This window comes from Salvia miltiorrhiza, chromosome 8 (assembly GCF_028751815.1).
Source record: "Salvia miltiorrhiza cultivar Shanhuang (shh) chromosome 8, IMPLAD_Smil_shh, whole genome shotgun sequence".
Taxonomy (NCBI): domain Eukaryota; kingdom Viridiplantae; phylum Streptophyta; class Magnoliopsida; order Lamiales; family Lamiaceae; genus Salvia; species Salvia miltiorrhiza.
In genome coordinates, this window is record NC_080394.1 from 49,990,956 (window position 1) to 50,006,073 (window position 15,118).

At 35.0% G+C, this 15,118-nt stretch overlaps 1 protein-coding gene across 2 annotated transcripts; it reads left to right on the top strand.

Annotated features, from left to right (window-relative positions):
* The first annotated feature begins 6,866 nt into the window (after nt 1–6,866).
* Nucleotides 6,867–14,430, top strand: LOC130998863 (receptor-like cytosolic serine/threonine-protein kinase RBK2). Of its 2 annotated transcripts, none has more exons than XM_057924287.1 (9): nt 6,867–7,104; nt 8,202–8,284; nt 8,379–8,708; nt 9,350–9,601; nt 9,869–10,023; nt 10,104–10,183; nt 10,273–10,408; nt 11,354–11,503; nt 13,907–14,430. In XM_057924287.1, exons 1-9 carry the CDS (start codon nt 7,064–7,066, stop codon nt 14,165–14,167), a joined length of 1,488 nt encoding a protein of 495 aa, XP_057780270.1. In that variant the 5' UTR covers nt 6,867–7,063; the 3' UTR covers nt 14,168–14,430. The 2 variants fall into 2 exon arrangements, with proteins under 2 accessions (XP_057780270.1, XP_057780271.1); XM_057924288.1 differs by lacking the exon at nt 13,907–14,430 and adding an exon at nt 12,393–12,667 and having other exon boundaries at nt 6,870–7,104.
* Nucleotides 14,431–15,118: the final 688 nt, after the last annotated feature.

Consider the following 15,118-nt stretch of genomic DNA (forward strand, 5'->3'; position numbering starts at 1 on the left):
ACGCCGTCGGTAAAAATCCACCGCCGTCCGGTGGTTCTTTGCCGGAGGGGGGCCGAATATTTAACGAGGGCAAAACGCCGTCGGTAATGTTTTTACTTTTATTTTTTTATTTTATTTTATTTTATTTATTTATTTATTTATTTATTTATTTATTTATTTCCACAATTTATTTCCGTATTTATATGGTATTGCATACTGTAGACGAACTTCCCCGTCGGTGACCCGACTTCCCAGTGGGTCACTCATCTTGCTTGTGCTCTGTGTCAAGCACGCTTAACTTTGAAATTCTTTTCGAGTGGTCACCAGTACAGAACACTCGTATTATTGATATATCTACACCTATTAATTCATTTAAATGCTATATACTCACTCATATATTTATAATCTTTGAATATGTGGAGATAATACCTGAAATATGTTGTTAATTAGTGATCGAGTTCGTTTCCGTCGTTATTTTTATCGTCGGTAAAATATTTAATTAATATTTAATTATTAATTAATTAATTAATTATTTAATTTTTTTTTAACATTACCAAAAGTGTTTTAATTTGATTATTATAATGTGATTTGAATTTATTTGTTTATGTTAAATGCAATCATCATCATCATTGCCATAAATATATAAAACATATATAGTTTTAATAATTAAAGCACTTGAAATATATAGTTCATTAAAACATAAATTTGAAAAGAAAGTGCAAATGTAATTTTGTTTGAAAACATAAATATATAGTTTTAATAATTCTAAGCATCATCATCATCATCATCATCATCATCATCATCATCGGCATTAGGGGGTGGAGGTGGTTGAGCATTATACATCCTCATAAACGCCTCCAATTGAGCCATGCGGTCCTCCATCTCTTGGCGTTGTGCTTGCTCTGCCGCCAATCGCTCCTCCAGCGTGGAGATCCGTGTCTCATAAAGCTGCTGAGACACCGCAGAACTGCCCGTGCTGCGGATAGACCCCCTACTAGCCTGACTCCGCCCGGCACTCCCGACGCCGTAGATCCGTGACCTATCCGGATGCACCACCTCCAAATACACCTCGTCTAGCCGGTCCTGTCGTCCTGTGGCAGCGGCCAGTTGATGAACCTCCGCCTAATTCATACATAACAATGCATAATTGTTAGAAAATAAATACATTCACTAGATATTTGAATAAACTTAAACACTTACGTCAATTCTTGCATCTCTCGGAGACGTAAAACTTCCGTCGGGGTACATGTGGAGGCGGAGGAAGGTGGCATAGTTCGGTGAATCCTGGGAAAAATCAGGCTCCAAGCCCTATAGATGCATTTATATAAGATAAATAATTTATATTAGTCAAGATATTAATATAATTTATATACTTAATTATTTGCTAATTACATACCATATACTGCTGCAGGATACGAGTCGACTGGGACCCGCCCACGTGCCTACTGATCCATGTACCCTCCCAATCGGGCTCGGACATCCGGTTGGCACGTGCTCGATTTGAAACAGCCTCAACCTCAGGCTGATGCCAGTAATCCCGGAGTCCAGTCCAAAAATCGGGAGTCATCCAGACGGGTCTAGACATCTCTCTCCCTTGGCGGGTACACTGCTTGAGCTCTTTCTTGTAGTCGCTCATCATGTCGGAGTACCTTTTGCGGGCGTTTGTCTCCCACATTTTCCTCACGTCACGCTCATCGTCGGGCTGCCACATAAACTCTTTCTGTTGAAAGAAAGAGAATTAATTTAATATCAAACATTTTAACAATTTAATATGATATATTTATATGTATTATAAATTTAATTGTACCTGTAATTCATCAAAAAATTTATCCTTCATCGCCGGGGGCGTCAACTTCCATGTGTACCCGCCTGGGTTATTAAACATCTTAAATGTGCGCGTGCAAGCTTTGGACAGGCCAGTGGGCTCCAACAAAACACTGTGTACAAATTATTTTATCACTTAATCATGGTGTACGGGAAACAGTAATTTAAACTAAAATACTTACCCAGTCGTAGGATGCCTCTGAAATACCGTCCTCCCATCAGGTGCCTTAACCTCTCTCTCTCTAATAGCGGCAGCTGTAGGGCCCCTAGGCCTTCTAGCCCGTGAACTACTAGAAGCCTGGGGAGTCTCGGGAGTCCCAGAAATATGCGTCCCAGACCCATCAGATGTATCTGCTGTAGCTTCTGGCGCATTAACGCCAGATTGCCCCCAAATCCCAAGAAACCTCGAGAGGTAGACATGATGCCTGTTGCATACAATTAAATTAACAAATATATAGCGAAACATAACATTAACAGTAACTAACAAACAACACAAATTTGCAATCAAATTCAACCAAAATGTGCATTTAAGACTCTTGATCCATTGAAGTAAGATCTTCTTCTCTTCCCTGTCAAGCGTATAACATGCTTTCGGATACCCTCGAGTTCCATCCACTTTCTTCAACTCTTTCCGCTTGCAGAAGGTGTTCAATTCTTCTCTAGATTTTTCTGTATCTTTTGTCTTCCCCTTCACATTCAGGACAGTATTAAACACGTTATCAAACACATTTTTCTCAATGTGCATGACATCCAGATTATGTCGAATCAAAAGATGTCTCCAATAGGGTAGATCCCAAAATATGCTTTTCTTTTTCCACCCTACATCTTGATATTTGGCGAGTTGAGCGTTCCTGCCATCGAAGTCTTCGGTAACCTTCACGAAGCCTAACCCCTCGATTTGATTCAAGATTTGTATTCCTGATCTTTGTTCTGGTGGACCAACATTGCATGTCTTATTCCTCAAGAATGAAGTTTTGTTTCTCCTAAACACATGGTTAGGAGGTAAGAACTTCCGATGATTATCAAACCACGATTGTTTTCCACTCATCGGCAAAGTGAATGCTTCTGTATTCTCCATGCAATGTGGACATGCCAATTTTCCAGCTGTACCCCACCCAGACAACATAGCGTACGCTGGAAAATCACTGATAGTCCATATCAGAGCTGCTCGCATCTGGAAATTTTGCTTCAACGATATGTCGTAAGTGTTCACACCAACCTCCCACAGAGATTTTAACTCGTGTATCAATGGCTGTAAGAATACGTCCAACTTCATCTTTGGGTTTGATGGGCCAGGCACGAGGACTGTGAGGAACATGAATTGTTCTTTCATGCACAACCACGGAGGCAGGTTATACGGCGTGACAATAACTGGCCAAGAAGAATATTGACGCCCTGATTGTGCAAATGGGGCAAAACCATCTGTAGAGAGGCCCAATCTCACATTTCTGATCTCCTCGGCGAATCCAGGAAAGACTGAATTCAAATGTTTCCATGCCGGAGAGTCGGCCGGGTGGCGCATTATCCCATCGTCTGTGGAGGTCGCATGCCATCGCATATGTTCAGCAGTTGCAGGAGATGCAAACAATCTCTGCAATCGGGGCGTCAAGGGAAAATAGTGCATCTGTTTGGCGGGCACTTGTTTCTTTCTGCGACTCCCAGATGGACGCAAGCTGTCCTTATATCGTGATTGGTCACAGAACATACAACTATGTAGCTCACTAGTTTCCCCCCAATACAACATGCAGTTATTAACACAGCAATCGATCTTCTCTACTGGCAAACCCAAACCACGTAGATTTCTTTTCGTACTATAGAAGTCTTCTGGACAGTTGTTACCATCTGGTAAAGCAGCTTTCATCATCGAAGACATCTGATTGTAAGTCCTCTCTGACATGTAGCTTTCAGTCTTTATGCTCATGAATTGAGTCATCCAGCTTAATTGTGTGTACGTGTCACATCCTGTGTACAATGGAGTATCCGCTGCATCCAACATGTTATAAATCTGTTGAGCGTCATTATTGGGCGGCTGCTCCAGATTTGGAGGATCTTGATAATTACTAGGTCCAGCATGGTCATGCACCATCCTTTCATAGTTATTGTATAATCCATCATCCTCATTCATTATAGCATGTTCTCTCGGCATATACAGCGGTGCTTCCCCGTGAGAAACCCAAACTTTGTAATTCAGGACAAATCCACGCCTACTAACATGTTTTCTGACCGTAGGTACATCTAAATACGCTTGATTCTTGCACTTCTTACACGGGCACCTAATGTTACCTTGTCCATCTGTGTACGCCGTTTGATTGAACGCCCACTCAAGGAAAAACTCAAGCCCCGTTTCAAATGCAGTACGATCATTGTATCTCGCGTACATCCACATACGATTATCACTCATTCTTGCAAATTCTAATTGAAAAAAACAAATAAAATATAATAAATTACTTGAAATCTAATAAAATTTCGACAGCATAACCCCACTATCCTAACTACCAAGTGCTCGACTCTACCAGCAACTATAGTGACCATAGTGGTCCTAATTTACTAAGCCTATGCTAGGTCTACCCGGCCCCCCAATGTCGAAGCAATAATACAATACAAATAAAAGCAATAAAAATTAGGGTAATTAAATTAAAAACAATCATTTGTTGGGAGAAGATCCTTAAGAAATACTCCCTCCGTCCCAGCTTTTAGTATCCAACTTTCCTTTTTTGGTCGTCCCACATTTTAGTATCCATTTCTATTTTTGGTAAAAGTAGGTGGGACCCTTACTCCACTTTAATTATTTTAACTCTCACATAAAATGTGAGACGCTTATTCCACTCACAACACACCAATCACTTTATTAAAACTCGTGCCGTTCTCAACTGGATACCAAAAGCCGGGACGGAGGGAGTAATCAATTTCTATCCCAAAGGGAGAAGATCCTTAAGAAATTGATTAAATCTATCCCACAATATTATCCAACATATATAAATTATTCTAACAAACAACTTAAACTAAATTGATTAAAATTAATATAATTTAAAATTAATCATGCTTCATAATTTAAAACTAAACTAACAACATATACTAATTGATTAATATAATTTAAAATTAATCATGCTTCAATTGATATAATTTAAAATTATTCATGCTTCATATAATTTATTTATAAACAAAGCCAATTATAAATTAATTATTAACTATATATAACAAATAAATCTATTTAATTAACATATAAATACATAAATAATTAAATAAATAATTAAACAAGAGAGCGTACGGTGGTGGTTTCCGGCAGGTGTCGTGAAGAAAGCGGTGAAACGAAATCGTCGAACTAAAATAAATTAATAATATAAGTCAAAATTTAAAAATTATATATATATATATATATATATATATATATATATAGAGAGAGAGAGAGAGAGAAAGAGAGTTACCTGGGCGGCTGGGCACGGCGGCGGGGTTCGGCGGCGGTGGTCGGCTGGTGGAAGCAGCAGGCAGCAGCAGCAGGGGCGAAGCGGCGGGGGGGGGGGGGGGGGGGGGGGGGGGGGGGGTGGGGGGATCTGTTCTGCGCAAAAGTGAAAAAGGAGGTTACGCGTGCCCTAATATTGGCCATTACCGACGGCAATTGCCGCCGCTAGCTAGCGACGGCATAAACGCCGTCGGTAATTGTATTAATTTAATGTTTTATTATATATTCGAAACTTACCGGCGGCGTCACCGTCGCTAGTTAACGGCGGCAAGTTTGCTGTCGGTAACTGGCCGGTAATTTCGAAAGCTCGGGTCGCCTGGAATGTCGCCGCCGTGCCGCCGTTAATTACCGACGGCAAAATCGCCGCCGGTAATTTTCGCCGGTAATTACGCGTTTTTTTGTAGTGAACCTCAACTTTGATTTATTATTTATATACCCTAAACTTTAAAAAAAATATTTAATTATAACCACAATCATATCAAAATTATGATATTAGCTTTTCTTTATCGAAATTACATATGAAACGATGACTGATTGTCACGAAATCATATTATAATATATTCTACACTAAATGAGATTTTCAACGATAGGTAGCCCATCATCATCGGACCTCCGATGAAGTCGGAATTGCGTGTGAAAGTTGGCATCATTGCAATAACTTTTTTGCACGATTCCGACTACACCGATGGTCTGATGACGATGTGCTACCTACCTTTGAAAATCTCTTTTCATGTAGAATACATTAGACTCTAATTTCGTGGCAATTGATCATCATTATAGCTGTAATCACGATAAAGAATAGGCTGCAAATATAATTTTGGTGCAATTGTGGCTATAATTAATTAATTTTTTAAAGTTTAGGCTATATAAAAAAGGGTTAATAGCCGAAAAATACACGAACTTTCACCGGATTTGCATATTGCATATGACCTTCAAAAATAGCCCAGAATATACCGCCTTTTAATTTAATCGCAAATTGCACCCGCGTTGACCAACACCTTGATCGATGGTAATGTGGCTGTCGAATTTTGTTGACGTGGACGATTTTCCGATGTGGTAAAACGACGTCGTTTTGTCAAGCTCTTTCAAATAATAAAAAAAATCAAAAAATGGAAAAATCCCCTGATTTATCGTCTGGACCTTCTTCCCGTCTGGACGCTGCCTTCGTCACTCATTCTGCAAATCTCGGCCACCGCCGATGATGGATTGTAGGCAGCGGATATCCGCGATCCGGTGAAGCAGAAGGCGTGGTGGATTGTCATATCATATCTAAAAATAAATAAATAAATCTCATAGTAATTTCCTTCACCCAAAACCCAATTTATATTGATCTTTTAATTTCAATTTTAATTTTAGATTATATTTTTAAGTACATATATATATAACCCGCAACAAGTTATTACTACAATATAATTTTTATTTATGTGACATTAATCACTGCAATGCTGCAATATTTTCCTATTCCTCACGAGATGTATGATTGATGGCCAAGAGCAAAAAGAGGTTATCTCCTTATATAGATGAAGAGGTCCTTTAGTTTTCCCTTTTCTCGTTTTTCCGAAATTTGCAGATAAATTACTTATTTTTTTAAAACTTGATTTATTTAAAAAAAAAACAAAAAAAAAAAAAACAGTTTTTTTCTGTGATTCTAAATTATATCCCGGGAAAAAGAAACATTTATGACGATATAAAAACCAAAAAGATGATTGCGGATCGTTTGTTTTTGGCAGCAAATGTTTCTTGTATAATTAAATGCTTCCAAAAACAAAAATATTCCTTGTATATTAACAGTTGGTTTTCATGGCCGATCAAAACTCTCAAGAAATTGTTCCTCTCCGGCGGTAAGATCTTTTCCTTAATTAATTAGGCCTTTTCTTTTTTCCTTTAAACTAATTTGCTCATCTTTTTTCCTTTTTTTGAGATGTCTCTTAATAATTCCTGATTTTTATCTTTTATTCTCGTACTATGGTCATGGTGAATTTTGTTTTGAAACAATATATACATAACTTTTGAATTTGTGTGATTTGAGGTGTTTGTAAATGTGTGTTCTTGTTCTTAGCTGAGAAAGTATGGTTGAAAAAGTTAATGTTACATATGTAGAATTATTTTGCCATCTATATTATACTCTCGCCATATATAAAAATAGTTTTAACTTTTAAGAGAGGGGCGGCACGTTATAAGATAAATTAGTTATTTATTTAGTAAGTGTCACGATTTTTTTTTTTTTAAGTAGAGAGTGTTAGAATATCCACAGCGCTATCATTTAAGCGTCGGACCGAGTCGGAGTTGGTGGAGGACCTCCCGTTGGCGAACCGAGGTGGCACGTGTTCGGTGCCTTCGTTGGTACCGGGCACGGAAGAGAGAAATGACGAGCGCGTGCATAACAGGCACGAATGAAAAAAAAAAAAAAAATAGAAAAATGGGGGGGAAGAATTATTAAACTTTTTCCTTTTCTTCTTCTTCACTATCAAACCCTTTCTTCTTCTAATTTTTGTTTTTTTAAATTTTAAAATCTTAAACGTTTTAATTCTTTTAATTTGTTTTGCCTAATTTTTAATTATTATAATATTTTTATTTATTATATTATATTTTAATTAATGTAGTGTTTTATTTTAATTTTAATGAAATAATATTAAATTTTAAAATAAAAGAGTAAAAAATAGCATTAAATGAAAATGAAGATTATAGCGCCTCTTATAGAACCAATGCACTGGAAAGAGAGACGCTAAGGTGGGAATCACCAATTAGCGCGTCTCTTTAACACCTCCTACTGTGGATGCTTTTAGTGAGAGAAAGAGTCCCACAAATTAAAAAGTGGTGGGTCCATAAATGAAAATAATGATATGATAAATTAGAACTATTTTTTTTGAATGGAAGGAGTAATGTTTTTTTGCCATCTAGATTTTATTTTGATTTTTTTTTTCCTTTTTTGGTGTAGGAAACATGAGAAAACCAATTCTATAGGGAATAAAACATATCAAAAGTTTGCATTCTCATTCCCTTGCTCTACTTCTGCTCAAGGTAACAACATTCTCATCATCAAAATTATATTTCCCTAACACATTTTATAGCACACATAATTTGTGACAAGAATTGAAATATTATTGATTTGTAGATTTAAAAGCTTACGATACAGAACAAAAAGACACGAACAACGAAATAGTGAAATACGATACAGAGAACGAGGCAGAGACAGAGAAACCCCCGATAAAAAAAGGCCGTAGCCATAGCTCGAAGATCTCGTGGGGTTGGAGAAGATTTGTGAAGCTGTGGAAGAAGAGCCCCATCAAGAAATTGCCTCTAGCAGTGCCTAAAGTAGTGTCAAAAAGAATAAGCAGAAGTTCTAGGCAAAATAGTTTGGACATTGATACCTGCCCCTTCAATTATACTTGGAAAACTTTCACATATGCACAGCTCAAGGCTGCAACCAACAACTTTAGCCCAGGTAATTAATTAATTAATTAGTGTCACCCCACTATAATTTAGGATTAATTGTCTATAAATATACGAATTATATTCAAAATTTGGTTTTTAACTAAGTCTATTTCGAAAAATACATAACTTTTTTTTTTTTGGAATTTTACCTGAGCCCAAAGTTCGTTGGCTAATAACTTGATAGTTTGAAGTCCGATGGAAAATTTGAAGGTACTCTTACAAAGCTCTTGACATTATCTTTCCAATGATACTTATATTGCTGAGTTTTGATAACCGCAAATGGTCGCATGAAAGTTGATGTCATGAAACTCTGCATTTTTTTTTACCATTTTCATTTGCCAAAACCCAACAATATAAGTATCATTAGAAAGATAACGTCAATAGCTTTCCAACGGTACATTCAGATTGTCTGTTAGACTACAGACAGTCAAGTTATTGGGCAGCGAAATTTTGGTCTTAGGTCATATTCCAAATAATTAAAAGTTCATATATTTTTTTACCAAAAAAATAGATCAAGTTAAAAATTAATATTTGAGTATAGTTCGTGTGCAATTAACCCTAATTAATTAACAACTTTAGCTCAGGTAATTAATTAATTAGTGTCACTCCACTATAATTTATTAATGAGTAGTTTCATTTTTTGGGTATTAGAGAATTTGATTGGCAAAGGAGGTTACTCTGAAGTATACAAAGGGTGTTTGCCAAATGAGCAATGTGTTGCAATCAAGAGGCTGAACAAGGGAGTCCCAGAAGAAGATGTGTTTAATTTCTTATCAGAAATTGGAATAATTGCACATCTCAATCATCCAAATACTGCAAAAATGGTGGGCTATGGAGTTGAAGGAGGAGCATTTCTTGTTCTCCAATTATCATCATTAGGAAGCTTGGGTGCAATGCTTCATAGTAATCATCATCTCTTAATTATTTTTCTGTTAATGGTAAAATATACAAAAATGTCTCAACGTTTAACACTTTTCCCAGATATGACACGTCGATTTTTAGAGACTGAAAAATTCAATTAGAGATATTTTTGTTACATTGTTCGAGTACCAAAATGTTACGATGCAACCGTTAAACGTTGAGACTTTTTTGGTATATTTTTCTTGAACTATTCTCTTGATAATTATGTATGATTGAATCTAACACACTCGATTATTTAATTTCTTGTAGATTCAGATACTAAATTGGAGTGGAGCAAGAGGTATAAGATAATGCTTGGGGTAGCAGAAGGCTTACATTATCTACATGAATGTTGTGAGAGAAGAATCATTCATAGAGATATTAAAGCTGATAATGTCCTTTTATCTGAAGATTTCGAGCCTCAGGTATTTAATTAGATAATACATTCTAATTAGTTGTATAATGATGCACTAATTAGATCTATTTTGCAATTGTGATGAAATAGATTTGTGATTTTGGGCTCTCAAAATGGTTACCTAAACATTGGTCCCACCACAATGCCACCAAGTTTGAAGGCACATTTGGGTGTGTACGTGCAATTTTCTTTTTTTCTTAATAATTACTCCTAAGTAGTATATTATTGAAATTTATTCACATATTTAATTAATTGGCAGATACTTTGCTCCGGAGTATTTTATGCATGGAATAGTTGATGAGAAAATCGACATATTTTCATTTGGTGTTCTACTTTTGGAGCTTATAACTGGGCGTCAAGCATTGGATGAGTCCAAGAATAGCCTTGTGCTTTGGGTACTACATATTTTTAAACATTTTACAATTACTATAAAGTCTTTAATATTATTATAATTATAACGTCTTTAATTTTTAAAAGTAGTGCAAACATTACAAATTTGAATAAAAATTGAAATTAATTCTTTGATCAACTATGTGAAATTGAACATAGTAGGCTTTATAATAATTTGAGGTTATTTATTCGTTTGGTACCCTAAAGTATTAATCAAGAGCGACCGAGATAAAACAAAGACTTTTTCTTATTTCACTATTTCCCTTTGAAAAATAACTTTACCTCATCCATGAGATAATTAATCTTAACAATACAGTAACTAGCTATTTAAAACTATTAAAACTCTCTTCGTCCATGATAAGTATGGTGTGGATGAGATAACTCGAGTTTTAAGAAAATAATGGGAGATGTATATAAAGTGCACAGAAGGACCTACCAAGTTGGTTTGTTAAATAGTTAATAAATTGTGAGATAAAATTTTTTGTTAATAGTGTGCATGACGGTAAAAATATAAGGGTTTATGTCATAAAATAGAAAGATCACACTTATTATGGACATACAAAAATAATAAAAAGACCACATTTATAATAGACGGACGAAGTATTATTTATTATATTATTTATCTTGTTTTTATTAATCAATTAATTTTGAAATATGAATACTCCTCCCGTCCCACGAATCTTGACATGTTTTCCTTTATGGGTCGTCCCACGAATCTTGACACGTTTCCAAATAAGGTAATAATTATTACTTTCACTCTCTTACTTTATCACTTTAATTACCTTTTCTCTCCTACTTTATCACTTTTATACTTTATTAACTACACACTTAAAACACTAATCTACAACTCCTTAATTCTCGTGCCGAAATCAAACGTGTCAAGATTCATGGGACGGAGGGAGTACCAAATAAGTGCTTAATGGTGTTAATAATGAATGAATTGTGTGTAGGCAAAGCCTTTGCTTGATAAGAACGCAGTTTCGGAGCTTGTTGATCCATGTTTGGAAAATGAGTATATTGAAGAGCAAATGGGTTGGGTGATTTCCACTGCCACTATGTGCATTCAGCAAAGCCCAGTTCTCAGGCCTCGAATGAGTCGGGTACATTTTATCTCATATTTTAGCAGCAATCAATTGCAAATAAATTATTGATTTTTCAACGAATTCTTATTTTATATGTGAATTTCAAAATTTTTTATTAAAATTATTTAATTATTAATTTTTTTATTTTACATACTTAATAAATTTTCGGTCAAATTTTGAGCCTAAAATGATGTTGTTTTCATCCAATTATATAATATGATGTCGATTCTATTTTTCTACATGATCATATTTATCCCACGTGAGCATATTTATGCCAAGCGAATAAATTTATGCTATGTCACCACAACGAAAAATGAGTGAGTATGTAAAATGAGAAAAAAATAATTATTTAATAATTTTAGTAAAGATTTTAAAGTTCGTGTGCAAAATGAGAATTTATTGAAAATTCAGTAATTTATATACAATTAACTCTTTTAGCTATTACTTCTTCTTCAAAAAAAAAAAAAAAAAACTCTTTTAGCTATTTCTCCATATAACTTAAATAGAATTCAAAATTCATTACTTTGTTAAAACTTTAATATATATATATATATATATATATATATATATATATATATATAGAGAGAGAGAGAGAGAGAGAGATGTACTAAAATAAAAAAGCATTTTAAAATATAAACCATAAATCATTTTCATGCCTTCGATCACGAAGATCTACTATGGATTAACCATTTTGTTCAATGAATTCATGAGCATGAGTTCGAATCCATAGAGAGCAAATTCATACATATTTCATATAAGATTCATGGTTTCATAGTTTGTATTTTAAAAAAGAAGTTTAAATAAAAATATTTTTACCATTTTTTAGTTCTTGAATCGCCAGAATCTATGGTGGATGCGCCATCTTAAATAAAATTAAATAATTTGTGTATTTATATATAATTTATAGGTGACTGGTTTACTAAGAGGGGAAAATGATGAAAAGCGAGAGAGCCCAAAAGGAAAGAAGCAGTCGTCGTCGCATCAACGAACTTACTCTGAAGAACTTTCTTATGTAGAGGAATATAACTCAACTAAGTGTTTGATTCACCCTAATAATAAACATGACCATTTTCAATCTCAGTCTTGACAACCTATCTATACATATTCATTCCTAGTCTTTTCTCTATTTTTCTTTTACCTTGTAAATATAAAAAAAATATAGCATTTTGGACTTTGTAGATATTTGGAATTTTTTTGAATTCGTTTATATGATAGTTTATATAAGTAACGTCAATACATGAATCACATATATACATATCAAATTAAACAACGCGTATGATGAAGAAAATGGTAATATATAGGAATAGCCAATTTCATAAAATGTACAAGTTTAATATCATCACACATAAAAGTATGAGTTTTGTAGTCATTTTGTGGGTGTATGTACTTAAATATCTTTATGATGAGTCAAAACGTGCAGATGTTGATATTTCATTTATTTATGATTTAAATAAATGACTAAAAAGCTGATTATATGCGTGTATTCACGTGAAAGAAAAATAACTCACTCTTTTATGATTTTATATGAAAATTCACGAATAACACGCACCATTAATGGTGGTTGTTGCACCAACACACACCATAACGTGTATTTGCAGACCATAGCATGTAAACTCAACTCACGTACTACACCATAACTAAAAAAAAGTGTGAGAAACCTTATACATTAAATAGACATTTATTATATGTAAGAGAAGATGTTGTGTAATTAATAAAGAGAGAATAAGTGTATACCAATTACCAACCAATTCAGTTCATTCATTGTCGTTTCAAAAAATAAATCAGTCCATTCATTGTAGAGTTGAAAAAGAAAGCAATAAAATCCTCTAAAATAGCGTACAACCCGTACACTGTCACTAGGAATTTAAAAAAAAAATTCATGCGAAGTCGTATATTACGAGAGGTATGTGAAATATACAATTTTTAAAAATTTCGTGTGTACACCGTTAGTGTTCTACAGTACATGGTTGTACACAGTTGGTTGTAGATATGTTTAAATAGTGTTTAAGATTTTCTGGAATATTGTTTTAGGGTTTTAGGACCCAAAACACTAAGTTCAACGTGTATAACAAATTGTGCACGAAACTGTGTACGATTATGTTTACGAGTGAACGGTTTCAAATTTGTTGATTATGTGTAGTTTCTTTTATGATTTATGTTATATATATGGCTTATCATATTTTGAGCTTAGTTATGACATCTAAAATACTGTATATGTAAAGTAAATCATTTTTCACCCTTAGGGTTCTTCCGTGCACGATTAGGGTTTTCCTGTGCATGCTTTCATAAATCACGTACATGATTTTGTTATTATTGATTATTATGTTATTTCATGCATTTATGTATGTAGTTTTCATGTTTTTATGTACATGATTACCTATTTAGTATATTTAATTGTGTATTTGTGTCGTTTTGAAGCAGATGTCGTTCAGAACCCAGTATGTAGGCAGCGATGAAGTTGTTGTATACATGGCCGGGGAAGACCTTTCTCATTCTAATTTGATGCGGGAGGTTCATGAGCAATTAGACGAGAATGGTCAGTCACATCATATGATTTTCTACGCATCGACCACCAACAAAGGGAGAAAAATAAAAGTGACGTTGAAGGCTGATTCGGATTTGAAATGTCTAATTTTCGAACAAAAAATATATCCCGTTGTATACGTGATCAAGAAGGGTTAAAATCTGCAGTTGTGCATCAACACAATGAGGCTAGATTATACGATTCACAGAGGTCTACTATGTTGCCTCCCGAGATTGGATGCAAGTAGAAGTATCCCCATACTTGATGATCGCAACGACGATTCGTCATTGCAGGAAAAAGAACCCGAGTCTTCGGATGAGGAAGAAGACGAGAGGCGGCGCATGGAGATATTGGATTCAGTGACAATTGAATTTGGCACTTGGAGACAGCCAGGGCATCACAACTTCACATCGGAGCATCAACCTAGTTGTTAGGTCCGGAGGGTCTCGAATAGGTGTATGGAGGGGAGGGGGGATACACCAATAGGCTATTTTTCAAAACGAAACTTGAAAGACAAACTGACACAACCTTTTAGTTAAAGGAGTTTAGTAAAGTTTAGGTTGATGACTGATACTGAATACTCTTCAGTAAGGAGTTATCAGTTAAGTCTGAGACTTTAACTGATATACGTAAAATATCAGTCAAGTTTGTTGAACGGAGAGATGTTATGAATCTTACTAACTATCCGAAGATTAATCAGTTAGACTAATAACACACGCAGCGGAAAACTTTTCTTTCGAAATAGCATGTGAGATTAATCACGTTGTCAGAGATTAAGTTTCTCTTTGCAGTTAATCAGTTTTCAGTTGGAGAAGGTTTGAACACAAGTAAGAAGGTAAAAACTGAAAGCTGTAAACAACACAGAGATTTTTACGTGGTTCGAAAAACACTTCCTATATCCACGGTTAGTCGATCACATTGACAAACCTCAGTACCAACACACTGGGTTGGATTTCTCACTCTTAGCTTCACTGAGACAAAACTATGCCCATCCGCAAAGACTAAGATCTCTTGGAGTCAGAACACTGGCTAAACTCCTTACAACTCAAACCCTCAATTCGATCGGTTGAAAAGAGATTCGAAAATTTACCAACTAGATTACAAAGAAC

Coding starts and splice junctions, on each gene's coding strand:
- LOC130998863 (XM_057924287.1), top strand. CDS start 7,064: ATGGCCGATCAAAACTCTCAAGAAATTGTTCCTCTCCGGCG. Junction 10,409..11,353: donor AGAATAGCCTTGTGCTTTGG/GTACTACATATT, acceptor AATTGTGTGTAG/GCAAAGCCTTTGCTTGATAA. Junction 11,504..13,906: donor TCAGGCCTCGAATGAGTCGG/GTACATTTTATC, acceptor GTTTTGAAGCAG/ATGTCGTTCAGAACCCAGTA.